General features: G+C 40.6%; 4 protein-coding genes across 4 annotated transcripts; 3 read left to right on the top strand and 1 right to left on the bottom strand.

Moving 5' to 3' along the window:
• Positions 1–394: 394 nt before the first annotated feature.
• Positions 395–5,880, bottom strand: tdg.2 (thymine DNA glycosylase, tandem duplicate 2). Its single transcript, XM_070907501.1, has 10 exons — positions 5,801–5,880; positions 4,197–4,531; positions 3,591–3,790; positions 3,338–3,407; positions 2,312–2,447; positions 2,062–2,144; positions 1,862–1,956; positions 1,604–1,775; positions 1,347–1,503; positions 395–731 (listed from the first exon to the last, which is right to left on the bottom strand). The coding sequence occupies exons 1-9, from the start codon at positions 5,809–5,811 to the stop codon at positions 1,397–1,399; spliced, it is 1,209 nt and encodes a 402-aa protein (XP_070763602.1). The 5' UTR covers positions 5,812–5,880; the 3' UTR covers positions 395–731; positions 1,347–1,396.
• A 576-nt stretch (positions 5,881–6,456) lies between these two features.
• Positions 6,457–8,112, top strand: uqcc6 (ubiquinol-cytochrome c reductase complex assembly factor 6). The gene is made up of 3 exons (XM_070907964.1): positions 6,457–6,576; positions 6,896–7,022; positions 7,536–8,112. Exons 2-3 carry the CDS (start codon positions 6,915–6,917, stop codon positions 7,653–7,655), a joined length of 228 nt encoding a protein of 75 aa, XP_070764065.1. The 5' UTR covers positions 6,457–6,576; positions 6,896–6,914; the 3' UTR covers positions 7,656–8,112.
• A 491-nt stretch (positions 8,113–8,603) lies between these two features.
• On the top strand, positions 8,604–9,538 carry efcab10 (EF-hand calcium binding domain 10). Its single transcript, XM_070908122.1, has 4 exons — positions 8,604–8,706; positions 8,960–9,124; positions 9,319–9,409; positions 9,499–9,538. The coding sequence occupies exons 1-4, from the start codon at positions 8,604–8,606 to the stop codon at positions 9,536–9,538; spliced, it is 399 nt and encodes a 132-aa protein (XP_070764223.1).
• Positions 9,539–10,323: 785 nt separating this feature from the next.
• Positions 10,324–16,003, top strand: samm50 (SAMM50 sorting and assembly machinery component). The gene is made up of 15 exons (XM_070907307.1): positions 10,324–10,464; positions 11,542–11,652; positions 11,817–11,918; positions 12,008–12,095; positions 12,216–12,322; positions 12,603–12,733; positions 13,045–13,132; positions 13,521–13,649; positions 13,921–13,992; positions 14,097–14,183; positions 14,476–14,546; positions 14,689–14,756; positions 14,849–14,995; positions 15,151–15,292; positions 15,825–16,003. Exons 1-15 carry the CDS (start codon positions 10,444–10,446, stop codon positions 15,868–15,870), a joined length of 1,410 nt encoding a protein of 469 aa, XP_070763408.1. The 5' UTR covers positions 10,324–10,443; the 3' UTR covers positions 15,871–16,003.
• The last annotated feature ends 77 nt before the right edge of the window (positions 16,004–16,080 follow it).

The raw sequence follows: 16,080 nt of genomic DNA, 5'->3' as shown, positions 1-16,080 counted from the left end.
AAGTGCAAAGCAGATTTGCACAATGTCCGATTACATCCAAATGATAACAAACGCTTTAATATAGTCTGGGTTCAGGTCTTTTGAAGTTGTATTCAACAAAGCGGTTGCCCTGTACTGTAGTATAGCTGCACATGCTGTATTGTAGCCAGAAATGTGTAAATAGGAATTACTTGTGTCATTGTTTACTCATGCTCTCTGATGGCGTGTGTACGTTTCCTTACGTTACAGGTTGTACAAATATTACAGCTTCACATGAATGACTTGAACTTGAATGACAACGAGACAATAAACGTGCCAGCTTTAGAAGAGATTTAATAACTCTGTAATTACAGATTAGAAATTCCAGAGTACAATTACCTATTTATACAGGTGATAAATCATAAAATGTCTGGGTTTTTTCTTTTTTTAAAATACAAAAATAAGTCACTGGACACACATACCATACAAAATGCAATAAATAGTGATAAAAAATAACACCAAAAACATGCACAGTCTGTTTGAGAGTTAGAAAATGTAACCGTTGTGGGCACTTTCTCCCTTGTGCGTCACATTGCGATGCCTCAGGAAACTGTATGACTCCTCTTCTCTTGTGGTGTCATCAGAGGGTTTCTTACCCTCATTGATGCATCATGCTACTAGTACAGCCGATATCTGGTATCTGTTGAGTGAACATCTCCAGCTGCAGTGGTTCCGTGTCGTGTTCTCCGCTGACTGGCCTACAATGTCCATTTCTGCAAGATACCACAATAAAGATGGATTGTGCTGCTTGCAGAAGCCATTTATAAGTCATTACCCAATACATTAGTAATAAAGTTCCAGAAAAAGTTATCATAAAAGGACCATGGCAGTGTTTTATATAGTTTACTGCAAACTTAAAAAGCTGTTTACATTCAGTGTTACTCTGCAAAACGCTTCGTGTATCGTCATAACACACTTGCAAAGCAGAGTTTCTTAAAAAATTGAAACCTGGATTGTTTACATCCATGTTTACTAGCAAGCAGTCTTCTTTGCTGCCTTTGCCGGCACATTGCAGCGCATCATGGCGTGTTACCGCCACCTGCAGATCAGTGGAATAGTGTGAATCTGCTGGCAGGAATGTGTACAGTACAGTGCCACCCACGTGTGTGTGCAGGAACAGGGATGGCTCAGGTCATTGGTTCACTTCATGTCAGTTTTGTATGAAAATCAGCTCAGACGTTTTAATTGCTTTAGATAGGCAATCAGTCACAGTGGTTTGAAGTCATTATTTACAGTTACAGTATACGCACCGGAAACTATTGATTGTTTTGTTTGTGAATACAAAGTTCCAGCTAAATTTGATTAGAACTACGTAGTAACTACACTACCTGTGTGCTACAGCAGACAGGCCTGTTTTTTAACCTCTCCTCAGTCTCTTTTAGTTGGAGGTGCTGCTGCTTTGCCTCGCGTCGTCATGCAGCCCACTACAGCTTTCATACTCTGGATCCACCTGCTCTTCTTTGATTGCAAGCCTCTTAGCATCCTCTGCAGAACAAACACAACATCAAGGAGTTAGATCTTCATCTAATATATACACATACATAGACACCTGTACTATACAGCTAAAGGGAATTGTGCCGTTTACCTTTCGCTAGCTGCAGATCGAACAAGTACTGTGTCTCTTCCACCTCGTGGCTGGGTGCCAGGCCTTTCATCTGGTCTCGCAGCTCCTTCAGCTTGATGTAGAAATGTACCTTATCCTGTGCACGGGGGAACTGGGCACAGCGAGGGCTTGACGATGGCATCAAGTAGCACACCTAGGTGACGGGAAATATGCTTTGAGGATTGTTGTTTGGATTGTTAACTATACTTTAAGAGTAATCCAGGTACTGTTTCAACACACCGTTTCGGTTTCTGGGATTTTGTAGGGCTGCAGACCAAACTCCAGATTCTTCGCCTTCACACCAAATGTTTCTTTGCAGAAGATTTCATAAATACCTGCCACAATAAACAAATGTCAATACACTGTTAAACTTCCTGGCCTCATGAATAAGTCTTCAAAATACTTGAAGTAAAGTAGTTGTAGTGTTTCAATAAGTTTACCTTTTCCATTAAAAGCTGCTATTAATGGCTTGTACTTCTGCAGCTTGTCAAGTAACTGTCGACCTCCTTCACGAATCTCCTTACTGGGACAGAAACATACAACCCCAATATGATTATGTATGTTTGTTTCAAGGTACACATGATTACTTTAGGTGAAGTTCGTCACTGTTGGTGGTCTTAGTGTTGCACTAACTCTGAGTCATTCTGTATGAAAGCATTCTATAAACTTGATAGATCAATGTGGGTTCACCTGGAGAGGTCCTTGCTGCCAGGCGTGGTCCTCTCTACCATGTTGGTGAAGCCGATGCTATAATTCTCCGGCAGGCTCTGGTCATGCATGTAGTTGAGCTGCTGGTCAGTTAGACCAGAAAGAAACAGACATTTCCCTGGATGGAAATAAAGAGTTGAAAATGTAATTAGCCAAGTGGCTATCAAGACACACAAAATACATTTCAAAACACTAGAGCCAGACTACTTTTTTAAGGTTAAAGGATTTTTCAGTTATTGTAGCTGCACCAAATCTCCAGAACTGCGTCAGCACACAGCTGGACAGTGTGCAGGTTTGTTTTCCAGCATAATGCAGTGAGCTGATGATGAACATGACGTAAAAAAACGGTTTTGGACGAGCAGTAAAATATTTTCATTGTAAAGCAATGTGCTAAAAGTGAATGACAGCACCAGCATCAAATCTGTTTGGCCGCCTTACCAGCAGAACAATAAACAATGTACAAAACATCAAGAGAGGAAAATCAAAGACTAATATTCTACATGTAGACAATGTGCCTACTACACTTTAGAAACGGTGTGATGATAAATATTCTTAAGGAGCTAGACATAAGAGCTTATGAAATCACGGTGCACTCTGATTTCAGCAACCTCTCATTTTGAAAACCTCCATGGATTCTGATTCTCATGATACATTTTAAAATGGCATTAATAAATTGTCTATTGATGTTGATATTCCCCCTTTATGACCCCTTAAAAATCTGGTGCAACAGTGTCACACACACACTGCATTCTGTTATCTGAGGGAAGTATTCAAACCAAGACAGCATTTATAAGTTACAAAGTGTATTTGCATCATTTTATAACATTTCTTTGTGAATCAGCTGCATGAAGTGAAACTTTGGGATCTCTACTTGCATTTGAAATTATTAAGAGTTTGAACAAATCTGAGCTAACAAGTGTTCGGTGGCTCCAACGGGGTAGAAGAAGTTAAGTGTGAACGCTGGAGTGTATTCCCTGTAGTCAGTAATGAAATTGAATTTCAACATACAGAAATGGTTTCCTGGGTTTGGGTAATGGTGTCCTTTGAAGGCTGACAATAGTCCTGGGTTAATTCCAATCTGAGGAGAAACATGAAGGTGTTACCATGGCAACGGACCTAAGAATTACGCTTTTTTTGCGAATGAAACTTTACAACATAGATACACTGTGTGTAAATCTTTAAAAAACAAAACACCAATCCATTACTTGTTCAAATAAACAAATATACAACTTCTTAATAGGTCCCCAGTTAAAAAACTCACAATCAAAATGTCCAGATTGTAGGTAATAACGTCTGGCAGGGTTTTGGCCATAACCTCAGCCACTGACATGCCGTTGAAGCGGTTGAGAGCCCTCTTGGCTTTCTTGGCGGCCTCAATCTCATCCTCCTCCTCCTGCGTCTTGCCATCCTCCGCCTGCTGCTTAGGAGGCCGGCCTCTCTTCTTCTTCACTGGCGTCACAACTAGGACAGAGAGGAGGAACATGTTGAGGTATGACAGTGACCGATAAAAAGACAAAAAGGCACCCGTTGGTGAATTCAGAAGCAAACTCATGTTCATCAGAGAACATACAGCGGACAATGACGTAGGTAGGGGCCCAGAGGGCAACTGCTTGGCTGAGAAACAGCTCAAGCTGTTGAGAAAACCTAGATTTACATTTTATGATGTGTTTTTCTGCTTCTTGGTGTCTTAGTCCTGCCAAATTATTCCAGAGAGGATCACTGACAATCAACTGTTTGCCAAGTCACACCATGCAGCATGTGCAATATACAGTATAGGCTGACAGATGTACTACTACAAAAAGTAGCAGATATTTAAATACAGTACATATGACTAAAAGAACTGTTGGGTCAATAATCTCTTCCATACCTTGAGGTGGACCAGCAGGCTGAGGTTGGTGCTCAACACTCAGCTCCTGCTGCTGTATTGTATGCTGGTGCTGAGGGTGGTGCAGGTGTGCAGGATGCTGCTGCTGCTGCTGCTGCTGCTGCTGGTGCTCCCTGACGTTGTGATAGCTCAGGTCCTGGTAGTGATTTGCGGCCGGGGGGTAGTTCTGATAAAAAGGTTCCTGGTGAAGAGGTGGCTCCCGGTGGACAGACAGCTCAGCCATGACAAGCTCATCTCTGGGACCTTCTGTGTAATGGCCCACGTTGTGATACGGCATCACATACTGCGCCTCAGGGTGCTGCTGGCTGGACTGGTACCTAGAAAAGAGGGTGCATGAGAGAAGAAGAGAGGAGGATGAAGACAAGGGTTAAAGACAGAGGGAAGAGGAGGGTGAGCAAAAGAATAAAACAAAACAGGACCCGGACACAGCGAGAGAAGACTGGCGTTCAATGGGGTGCGTGAACAAGTGGGTGAGGCAAACTTACAAGACACAATACTTACAAACATACATGCTCTGATATACACCTGTTTGTATACTCTGCATTTCATTCATTGCATGAGTATGTAAGTCTTTGCTTGATTGTGGCTATTTGATTTGTTTTGAGCATATAACCTAGAACACTCACTCATTGCACCCACAAATAGGTCTTTTTATCACCAGCTTTGTTGTGCGCTGACCACAATGGAATGAAGATATACAAACACTTGATAGGACTTGCAAAAACTGTGATTGATATATGAGGTCAACTACAGATCACACATGTGAAGAGTTTCTTTTCAGGCTGTATCCATTCTACAGTTTGCAAATAGGCTGAGTACGAGCCACTGCAGGTGTATTTATGGAGCCTGTAGCAAGTGATGGTGTAATAACTGCTGGATAATGAAGTAACGTGTCAAAACTTTAAGAAATATCTTTTTAAACGTGTCAAACGTACACAAAATCAACACATTTTAAATGAACTGACAATTAATACATTTATTGTCACACACCTGAAATTATAACTGAGAGTACTTATGATTCCTGTTATTAGTCCTACATTATTAGCCACGTTCCCCTTTAGAGGAACATTTTACTACATTTTCCTTTGACAGGTTACTATCCTTCATAATCACACTATCACTTGCTACAAGCCAAAATATAAAGTATACAGGTATGTGTGATGTCGTGTGTCAAATGCTATTTATTTTTCTCCATCCCATGCATGAAAATGAAGACGTCAAGGAGATAACATGAGAAGTTTCCCAGGACCTGCCACCTCCAGCACCAACTCACCACTGCTGAAAATAATCCGTGGGAACCGTCAATGATGTATACTGGTTTTCTTCCATCTTAACTGTTGACTTATTTGAATACATTCATTCTGCTGACAAATGCATTAATACACACTGGAGATATGAGCTGTGTGGAGATTATAGCACATACGGTACATTGCTGGCACAAAGAAGACGGATGGACGCTGCTACAGGAAGGTAGAAGCTTTAGCTAACAGTAAGCTAACAACATTACGCAGTCCTAAAGCTATCTTGAAACCGCAAGTAACCTCTACATTAACGGAACATAAAGGTATATGAACAAACTAACATACCTGTCATACATTTTGTTCTTTAGTTTTCAAATAAGGAGACGGGGGGCAGGGAATCCTCACAAAACAAAGACCATTTAAACGTGAACATTTCCTTTTGCTTGGGTTGAGCGATGGTTTACCGCCACCTCCTGGTTAGGAGGTTTACTGCAGGGGTCACACTAAAAAGATCATTTAGGACAAGTATCGATGCTTAGTCACATTACACAACTGTACTACTACAACCAACGATAATTATTAAGTAAAACTGTGTGTTATTTATTCATTTAAACATAATAAAATACACACGTGAATATAGTCCATGGTACACAGACCATGGTATGAATTCGTGCAAGCTACCGCTAGACGGCGACAGATCTCGTATATATTAAAACACCAACACGAATTTATACTGTAGAATAACGTAGCAGCCAAAGATGCTGTGTTTTTGTACAGCGCATCACTCCACAATAAAAACAGACCCCCTTCAAAACGCACACATCTAAAGCCTCTACATTATCCAGCAGTAGTAGTATTTAATTTCTTTCCCAACTCACCTGTTTTAAACTAGTACAACAAACAAGGTTTGCACAAAGAGGCGACGGGAAACGGAATCTTAACCTTTGGCGGTATCCGTAAATACAGACAGAGTGAGACCTCTTTACCTTTTTAAATGATCTCCGTGTTAGCTAAACAGCATGACCTGCTCGGATGTCCCAATGACAGACAGTTGGGTTTAAAATGGTGAAAATCAGCTTCATATTCAGGCCATTTATTTAAGTGACAGTGAATTCAATAAGGTAAGGTCTTACTAGCGTCACCTCTTGTCAGTTTATGTCTGTTGCTCTGTCACTATTTACTGTTCTTTAAACTTTTAGCCCTGGTTACTGTAACATCGGGGCTAACAAACAGTGACAGTTGCGTCTCTGTCACTGGATTTACTGCATGTGGTTAACATTACAACGTACAGAACATGTATGATATGTGTACATACAAATATATGATATCACAATGGTAAACTAGCTAGAAAACCCTTCAGAGAGCAGACAGAAATATTACATGCTTCTTTCTGCCATATGGTTTTGATTTGTTCACTAATGTCTTCCTCTCTATTTCCAGGTAGGGGGAGTCTGTGAAGATGCCAGCCGGTGTGTCTTGGCCTCGGTACCTGAGGATGTTTGGTGCCAGTGTACTGGCCATGTTTGCAGGAGCACAGGTCGTCCACCAGTACTACATACCTGATCTGGTGAGGGACAGAACGACCCTCTTTTTCCACAGTGGCCTGTCTGTGTTTTCTGTAGATGTTCTGTAGATTAAATCAATAAACAAGTTCATTTTCAGGTTTTTGAAAAGTTTTGAAAATACAAAAAATGTGATGTACACACAACTGTGTAGTGCAGCTGTTATTACTCTAAAATAAATAATTACAGTGTTGTTATACAGCCGAGGTATTCTTTAGCTATATAACAACACATACTATACATACTATACTATATGTGTTAGTATTTCCTGCATTTTCCAAAATACAATTCGACAGCCACCACGCTTCTGGTGTAAAAGTGTTGCTTTTACTCAAAGATGGGCTCATGGTCATACATACTGTATATGTGGTAGGGATAAACCAGCTGTTTCAGATTGCTGTTATGTTTATGTGATGTCATATTATTGACATTTGACCAGTCATGAATGGGAATTGAACCAAACAGGCCCAATCTTTCAGTATGTGTTTAACAATGCTTGCTGTTGTCTTATCTTTCAGAGTACACCAGAGATCCCACCGAAGCCCGGGGACCTTCAGACAGAACTGCTGGGCTACAAAGCCAGACAAGAAGCTGCAGCTGCAGTGCAGCAGCTTAAAGCACAACAAAAGGTGGATTGATGTGGAAGTATACGTCTTCCGTGTGATGGACACTCAACCAAGCAGACTAAGTCCATTTTTGGCAGTTGAAGGCTGCCACATGCCTGGAAGGAAAGTAATTTCTGGGACATCTGCAAATGGATATTTTCTGTGTTTGGAGTTTTCTTCTAATGGAACAAACAGGAGTGGAATAAAATGCTTCACTGCTGGCTGCTGGGGATAAGGATCTTATCTGGAACAACATCATTTGGTCTATACAATCATTTGTACCCGTCTGTTGATACGTCCCTTCATCCTTTTTGAATGTGTTTGTATTTTTAGACTGAGGGATGAAATATGTAAGAGAGTAGGAGAACACTCCATGAACACACGGTAGCTGCTGAAGTCATTAAGTAATTCTATTTTATTCAAAGTACACCTTTTGATTGTTCCTCCCCTAGCAGAGAAAATGTATTCGAAATAAAAATATCAAACTAAACCTTTGTCTGCAAAATCAATCGTCAAGAATGTTGATAATTGTTCAAAGTCATTAATCAAGCAAGAATGCCAAACGTTCTCTGTTTCCAGCTTCTAAGACGTGTAGATGTTATGCTTTTCTCCAAATTAAATATCTTAATTATCTTTTGAACTGTTGGTTTGACACAAGAAGCAACACCAAAACATCACCTTCAACTCAGGTGTTTCTGGACATTTTATAGTATAAACCTAAAAAATAGTTAAAGATGAATCAATAATGAAAATAATTGTTGGTTGCAGCCCTAAAAAAAAAAATATGCACCAAGAGGTGATTTGAAATCTGTCTACTGTGACTCTGACTGTGTTCGTGTGACTTTACTCTTATTTTCAGGTTAATGTCAGGGGTCAGGGGTTAGGGGTTAGGGGTCAGGGGTCAGGATGGGCTGTGTGTGTTTGTGCGCGCGCCTCAGCCGTATCATAGCAACAAGCTCAAACAAAAGTGAGGTGGAAAAGATGGCGACGCAGAGACAGAAAGACGCCAGTGATTATCTGAAGAAACACAAAATTATGGAGCTCATGGACAACTTGACCAGCATGCTCTTCTTTTACAGACCCGGTCAGAGCTTCTCTCGTCTCGGTTTCACACAACAACATCGCACCCGGTGCTGAAACACGCTCGCTTTTTGCAGTAGCTAAATGAGTAAGCTAGTTAGCTCAAATGATAACACACACACACACACACACACACGGTACAGGAACGTGGTTTTGGTTAGCTTTCCAGTCTCATATTCTAATAACCTTATTTAGCTGTTTCTGTGCTGGATTAGGGCTGCAGCGAAGGGTTAATAATACACTTTACTGTGTTTCAGAGAATCCCAGAGAGTTTCTCATTGAGCAGCTGGAGCAGCTGAAGATGTCTCAGCAGAGTGGTGTGAGAGGCCCCCACCTGTTCAACAACACCAACCTGAAAGCAGTGTTCGGCATACTGGACCCCGCCAACCAAACATACATCACTTTTGCCCAATACAAGCAGGGTGAGCGTGGGACACTGCACCCACTCTCAGTGTCATTTAATACATAATTGTTATTCATATTAGCAACACCAAAATAATACATGAAATAATGTTCATGCATTTATTTGTCAGGTATTTATTCAGTCTTTCTTAGAACCAGTAAGTGGACTAAAACAAATACTCACAGAGCCTTCCCCCCCCCCCTCCCTCCACAGCTCTGGCCACACTGGGCGTAAAGGACATTAACGAGTGTCCTGAAGGTGTAAATGAAGACAGAATATCCTTTGAGACCTTCAAAACAGAAGCGTAAGAGCAGCTCGTAAAAAAAAGACAATGCAGCATTTTGAAGTTCACCATAATACGAAGGTAATTTTTGTATTGTTTTGTTGTTACAGGATACAAGGCCTGCAGAGATGCTCAGCAACATATGAATAACTGTGAACTTGTGTTTAATGTTTTCTTCCATTCAGATTCACATGTTATTTATTCCATGATATAATGTTGATTTATTTGGATGTTGTCATTGGGACTGGGCTTTAAAATGAGCACATTTTATATGACTATTGTTATTAAACTGCTAAAGTTCAAAGTCAGTATTTGTATATTGTTGTGAAATTTCTTCTAAAAACTGGAGGTTGCTATGTCTCGAGAAATAACACCATGTCAGGGTACAAGAAGTGATGAGAGCTCTCAGTAATAATGACAACGATTCAAAATAACGATTATACAACATACAGTATGTAGTAATAAAGCCATGTTGCCATCCAACCTGCATAGATAGTTAACAGAACATATATCTTCCATTATATGAAGGCCAAACAACGACCACATGTTATTTTGTTTAAAATGAATAGTGCATATTATATATTATAGCTTTTAACTAATTGTTTGGGAAAATAAAATGAATTAAGTTAAGTTAAGTATGATATTAAATTAAAACATGGCAATCAGGATCTTTGAATACAAAATTAACTTTAATAAAACATGTTATTATCATCATCATTATTAGTAGTAGTTGTAGTATTTATTGGTAATACATGTAATAATAACACGATATAATATAGTGTAATTTGATATAACCTAACAATAAGTAATAGTATTATTAGTAGTACACATTTATTTTTACATCATTTAATTTCTTGTGTTATTTGCTTGTCATTTTGCAGCGTTGATGTGTTGAACGCGCACCAGCAGAGGGCGTGGTCAGGAAGTGACATGGCCGCCTCCTTATACGGAGTCTCTTCGTCTTTCTCCGGTTGCTTGAAAGGTTAAAGTAGTTAGTGTTTTTCTCCCTGAAGTTTCGCCCACATTTACCGGGACAGCGCCCTGCGGAGCTCAGCATGGGCACCGTCCACGCCAGGGTAAGGAGACGTCCGGTGAACGTGTTAGCTAAGACTTTGACCTCTCTGTGTGTTCAATGCGGCGACTGTGCTGACAGAAAAGGCCCATGCTGGACATTCAAGGCTCAGACGTTCAGCTCTGTGACAACACAGCGCTGAACAAGGCTGGTGCTGTCTGCTCTGCTGGGGCTGCTGCACTGCTGTTTTACCAACTTACTCGCTCTTCTTACCCATTCATCTCGTGCAGGGCTGTATTCAAGGATTTAGACATACTGAGGTCGTACATGGAGCACTGACACTGACAAAATGTAGTTAAAGGCTATCAGACAAGTCAACAATATAACCAGAACACAGCTGAATACGTAGGATGGACTGTAAAAGGAAATATAAAGCTTTGCACCTTTTCTCTAACCTCCAATCACTTGATTAAAAATGTGGTTGTAAAATAAATAGAGAAGGTGATTTTATTTTTTACCATTCTGTTTATCTGTCACACTCTTGGTACACATTTAATCATTCATCTAGTCTCTTTGCATATATGAAATGAGTGTGTCACCAGCCAAACTCCAGCCTTATGTTGTGGTGTGGATCTGAAACAGTGAATCGCTGATAGCTAATCAGGTGACTGAAGATTAATCAGCAACTATTTTATTTATTGATTGAGTCATTTTTCCAAGCAGAAAATGTCAGAAAATCATTCTCTGGCTCCAGCTTCTCCAATGTGATGACTTGCTGCTTTTATCTGTTTCATTATCATTATAAACTGAATATCTTTGGGGTTTTGGTCTGTTGGTTGGACAGTCAACAAGATATTTGAAGCGATAATAAAAAATATTCAGCATAAGAACACCCAACATGTATAATATGTGTGTAATTATAAAATGTAAACTCCTCTTCGCATCTTTATGAATCCCCAAAACCTCCAGAAATATTTCCAAGGACACGACCACAGTGTTATCTACAGCCCTGATCCTGCAGTCCTTTATTTAAGATATCTCAATTCATTCAACATGCTTTTTCATTTAATTGGTAAAACACGGTATGACCTCTGATTGTGATTTATAATTGTATTTCTTTTCCTCATATTTTGCGCTGCAGAGCCTGGACCCTCTGCCCATGCGGGGGCCGGAGCTGGGAGTTCAAGCTGACGACATCGAGGTTCCAGAGTCTGAGCTGGAGCCGAAGCACGAAGTTCTTGAAAACAAGGATGTAAGATTTGTTTTGTTCCAGACAGTTATTACACCAGACCAGACCTGCCTCCGCACTGTTTGTGTGTTGCCAGTGTAGGAGGAAGGGATTCGTAGCCACGTCACTCCTGTAAAATGAATATGCTGCATTTTGTTTTGGATGTTCTTAATGCTCCTAATTTTCAGGTTGTGGTTCAACGAGTGCACATAGATGGGCTCGGAAGAACCAAGGAGGACCTGTTGACTTATGAAATCGCAGGAGTTTTCCGGGCAAAGAACCTAATCGAGGTAAGTGCATGTTAATACAGCTGCTCGAATGAATGCTTGTGAGCAGTCGTCGTTACTGGCATCAACACGTGGTTCAATTCTTTTTGCAGGTGATGCGCAAGTCCCATGAAGCCCGACAGAAGCTGCTGCGTCTCGGTATCTTCAGAAAAGTGGAAGTTGTTATTGACACCTCACGAGGTACTGTCAACTCTCCAAATAAATGTACAAATTATAATGGTTCATTTTCTGTGTTGTAATAACTGTTATATACGTCATCACATGAGACACTCGCCTCATTGTTTTGAACCATCTCTTCAGGGGACGGTGCTCTTCCTAACGGCCTCGACGTGACGTTCGAAGTCACCGAGCTGAGACGGATGACGGGCAGCTACAACACCATGGTTGGAAACAATGAAGGAAGCATGGTGAGCACTGTGACGGCTCATGTCGCCTTCTGCTTTCTGAAAGGCAACATACTGTTTTGGATTCAATCGTAGTGCCACACTGCGCTGGCTGTAATGCACTGGTTTATGTTGACTGCAGCTTCAGTTCGCAGCACTGGTATAATTGCATTGGGATAAAATTAAAGTTATCTGTTTGCTTTAGTCAGATTGAGCTAGACGGTATTTTACATTAGATGTTTTTAATAGTTTGGTTGCCTCTAAATAAAGATCAATCAATCAATCAAACCTGCTTTAATTTAAGGTACTGGGCCTGAAGTTACCCAACGTGCTCGGCCGGGCAGAGAAAATGACCTTCCAGTTCTCCTACGGGACCAAAGAGACATCCTACGGCCTGTCCTTCTTCAAACCCCAACCAGGACACTTTGAACGCAAGTAAGATATGGACAACTTCATAAAATGTTATCACCTGGTTATATGGTATGCGTGTGTGTTTAGCGTGTCTGCAGGAAGGCTTATTCTTTTGCTCTACGTTATGCAGTTCATATTATTGGCCTCATTAGCATGGTGGTCGAGGTGGGACAGATAAGGTGACTCTCCTTGTTCTTGAGCTTTAGATTTTGGTCCATCAATGAGAAAGTAAATGCTTGAGCAATCTATGCAGTAACTATAGATGGAAATACTTTGTAATCACAAAGGAATCCTAGTTGGTTTTGACATTTCTTCTTTTCTTATTCCACTCTCAGTATCTCACTCAACATGTACAAAGTAACCGGTCAGTTTCCGTGGAGTTCACTGAGGGAGACGGATCGAGGCATCTCTGCAGAACTGAGCGTAAATATTTCTTTCTATTTTTGTGCCTTTTTTCCCCCAAAATTTTGTGGAATTCAAATTCAAATTGCTTGATCATTTGTGTCCTAACCCTCTTGCCTCCTTGCACATGGATGAACTGAATTTACACGTTTAGGTTGCAAAATGAGCTGAAAAGAATCATTAACAGATGGCATCAAAATGTTTCATTGACCATAAAGTGCAGTTCTGGGATTACATTTTGTTCCTTTAGAAACAATGAAAGAGGCCAACAAATAGAAGCCTTTGACGAGACGTTATGTTTCCTATGTTTTAAGGAGACAACAGTGGCTGTGTTACAAACAATGGCTGAGATCTGTACAAACAAAAGAAATAAACTGGTGTCTTTTTACCAATTTACCCCCTCCCACAGTTCCCTGTGTGGAAGACCAGCCAAACCCTGAAGTGGGAGGGAGTGTGGAGGGAGCTGGGCTGTCTGGCTCGCACCGCCTCGTTTGCAGTCCGGGAGGAGAGTGGCCATTCCCTCAAGTCCTCACTTTCGGTGTTTGTCTTCTATTTTACATGACAGGTTTTACTGTGGGCTTTGATATACAATAGGTGTGGAGTTTCGTGAAGCTGTTATTCAGTGCTTAAGTTTGGGTTTCAACATCTTTTGCACAACAAGTTCCAATAACTCTGTGTGGGAGATAGTGAATGGTGGATCTGAATTATGTTGAATAGTGGGAAAAGACTGAATATACAATAAGACACTGTAGACATTAACCAGTATTAACTGAAGTTCACAAAATAAATTCTGCTGTTTTGTTTTTCAGCATGCTATGGTCATTGACACCAGAAACTCCTCCATCCTTCCCAGGAAAGGCGGCCTGTTGAGGATCCATCAGGTTTGCTGCTTAATACTAGTTAAGTGTTTTTTTCCAAATGCTTTCTGAAAACAATATGACTGCTCTTATACACCAGGTGGATGTTTTGTGTTGCGGTTGTGCAGGAACTCGCTGGTTACACTGGGGGTGACGCCAGTTTCCTTAAAGAGGACTTTGAGATGCAGCTCAACAAAACACTCTTCTGGGACTCAGTGAGATTCTACATTTTACATTTCAGACATTTAGCAAATTATCTAATGAAAAGTAGTCTGACTCGCTTAAATTAGAGGATATAGACTTTAGATGTATTAGATTAGATTATTTACGTACAATAATTAAGTGCTAGGTAAGAATTCAAATAATATATCCAGGTTTTTGTGAAAAATAAACTAATTTCCAAAAGACAAAAAAAAAAAAACTTGACGTACTTCTATGGTTAGTTTGTTGTTTCTATCATTCTGTGCACAAGTCAACTTTACTAAACCCTTTGATTTACTCCTCTAGGTCCTTTCTGCCTCATTGTGGGGCGGTTTGCTCCTACCCATCGGTAACAAGCCAACAAGCATAGCAGATAGGTACAGTGCACCACACTATGAGCATTATCCACAGGACCAGAGAAGTCTGACGCTGTAGACCAACTGTAGCCATAAAACTAAGTTAAATAAAAAACTAACTGGATTACGTGTTGTATGTTTTGTGTTTTTGTCGACCTCCTAGGTTCTATCTAGGCGGCCCCACCAGTATCAGGGGATTCAGTATGTACAGTATGGGCCCACAGAGTGAAGGTGAGACATTACCTTGCCTGAGTTGCTTGGTAACCAAACAGAAGTTTGCTGGTTAATTGAAAGGTTGTGTGCTGGTATTACTGGTATGGCAGGTGACTACCTGGGAGGCGAGGGCTACTGGGCTGGAGGCCTCCACCTCTACACCCCTCTACCCTTCAGACCTGGCAAGGGGGGCTTTGGTGACCTCTTCAGAACACACTTCTTCCTCAATGCTGGAAACCTTTGTAATCTCAATTATGGTGAGTAGCTGGAAACAGAATGAGCACCAATGTAATGACAGTTGGACCAGACCGTGACATTTTATTATGGTCAATTTGAATTTTGATCGTGCTCTCATCTAGTTTGGACAGAGATTTGGACAGAGGTGTGCCTTGACACGTTTGTTTTTACTCAGGTGAGGGGCCACAAGCACACTTGAAGAAACTGGCAGAATGCATCCGTTGGTCATATGGACTGGGCATTGTGCTGCGTTTGGGGAACATTGCCAGGCTGGAGCTGAATTACTGCATTCCCATGGGAGTCCAGAGTGGAGACAGGTAGGGCTGGTTAGCTAGTTTTAGGTTTTTTCGCCTATTAGATTTACTAATTAGAGTCTCTTCAACTCATTCAGTGTAAGTCACACATCTGTTTACATGTGTGAAATATACTTAAGGGCTTATCAAACCAAGTATAGTAAATATTGAGCAAGGTCAAAACCTTGCCATATCAAATCTGCGAAGCTGATCCTTTCACAATAAACAAAAGCTTTTTCTGTACAAAACAACTTATTTCTGTTTGCTCAAGCTTTAAAAAAAAAAAAAAGAAATCCTGGGCAGCACCAATCTGCACTGCATTCTCTTAAACATGTACTTTACACTTTTCTCATTCTTTTATCTTTTTATCCTGTGTTTCCCTCATTTTACTTATAAATAGTTTTACCTTTTATTTGATCTTTTTATCTTGCAAAGCACTTTGAATTGCCAGTGTATGAAATGTGCTATGCAAATAAAGTTCCCTAAAGTTGCCTATAATCATGTAGATACACTTGGTTTGATGTTGATTTTAACAGATTTACTCCGGTCCTTGCAGGATATGTGACGGGTTCCAGTTTGGAGCTGGAATCAGATTCCTGTGAAACCACATTTCTTGGATCTGGATCTTCCGTGTGTTTCAACATTTTATGCAAAGAAACATTTTATTGGAAGGGGAAATTGCTTGTACAGAATTGTTGTTGTGACTAATTAGTTCAATAAAAGTGTTTGCACCGACTTTATGTTTTGATGTGTCTTGCTGTCAGAGGTCAAATATGGTACTCTAAGTCAAGTGAAGATGAAGAAATTGGTAA

This window comes from Enoplosus armatus, chromosome 6 (genome assembly GCF_043641665.1).
Source record: "Enoplosus armatus isolate fEnoArm2 chromosome 6, fEnoArm2.hap1, whole genome shotgun sequence".
Classification (NCBI taxonomy): domain Eukaryota; kingdom Metazoa; phylum Chordata; class Actinopteri; order Centrarchiformes; family Enoplosidae; genus Enoplosus; species Enoplosus armatus.
This window is presented reverse-complemented; position numbering and strand designations above follow the sequence as displayed.

Coding starts and splice junctions, on each gene's coding strand:
- tdg.2 (XM_070907501.1), bottom strand. Junction 3,791..4,196: donor GCCTGCTGGTCCACCTCAAG/GTATGGAAGAGA, acceptor TCTCTGTCCTAG/TTGTGACGCCAGTGAAGAAG. Junction 1,504..1,603: donor CGATCTGCAGCTAGCGAAAG/GTAAACGGCACA, acceptor TTTGTTCTGCAG/AGGATGCTAAGAGGCTTGCA.
- uqcc6 (XM_070907964.1), top strand. CDS start 6,915: ATGCCAGCCGGTGTGTCTTGGCCTCGGTACCTGAGGATGTTTGGTGCC. Junction 7,023..7,535: donor AGTACTACATACCTGATCTG/GTGAGGGACAGA, acceptor CTTATCTTTCAG/AGTACACCAGAGATCCCACC.
- efcab10 (XM_070908122.1), top strand. CDS start 8,604: ATGGCGACGCAGAGACAGAAAGACGCCAGTGATTATCTGAAGAAACAC. Junction 9,125..9,318: donor TTTTGCCCAATACAAGCAGG/GTGAGCGTGGGA, acceptor CTCCCTCCACAG/CTCTGGCCACACTGGGCGTA. Junction 9,410..9,498: donor GAGACCTTCAAAACAGAAGC/GTAAGAGCAGCT, acceptor TTGTTGTTACAG/GATACAAGGCCTGCAGAGAT.
- samm50 (XM_070907307.1), top strand. CDS start 10,444: ATGGGCACCGTCCACGCCAGG. Junction 12,323..12,602: donor GAAACAATGAAGGAAGCATG/GTGAGCACTGTG, acceptor CTTTAATTTAAG/GTACTGGGCCTGAAGTTACC. Junction 14,996..15,150: donor CCTTTGTAATCTCAATTATG/GTGAGTAGCTGG, acceptor GTTTTTACTCAG/GTGAGGGGCCACAAGCACAC.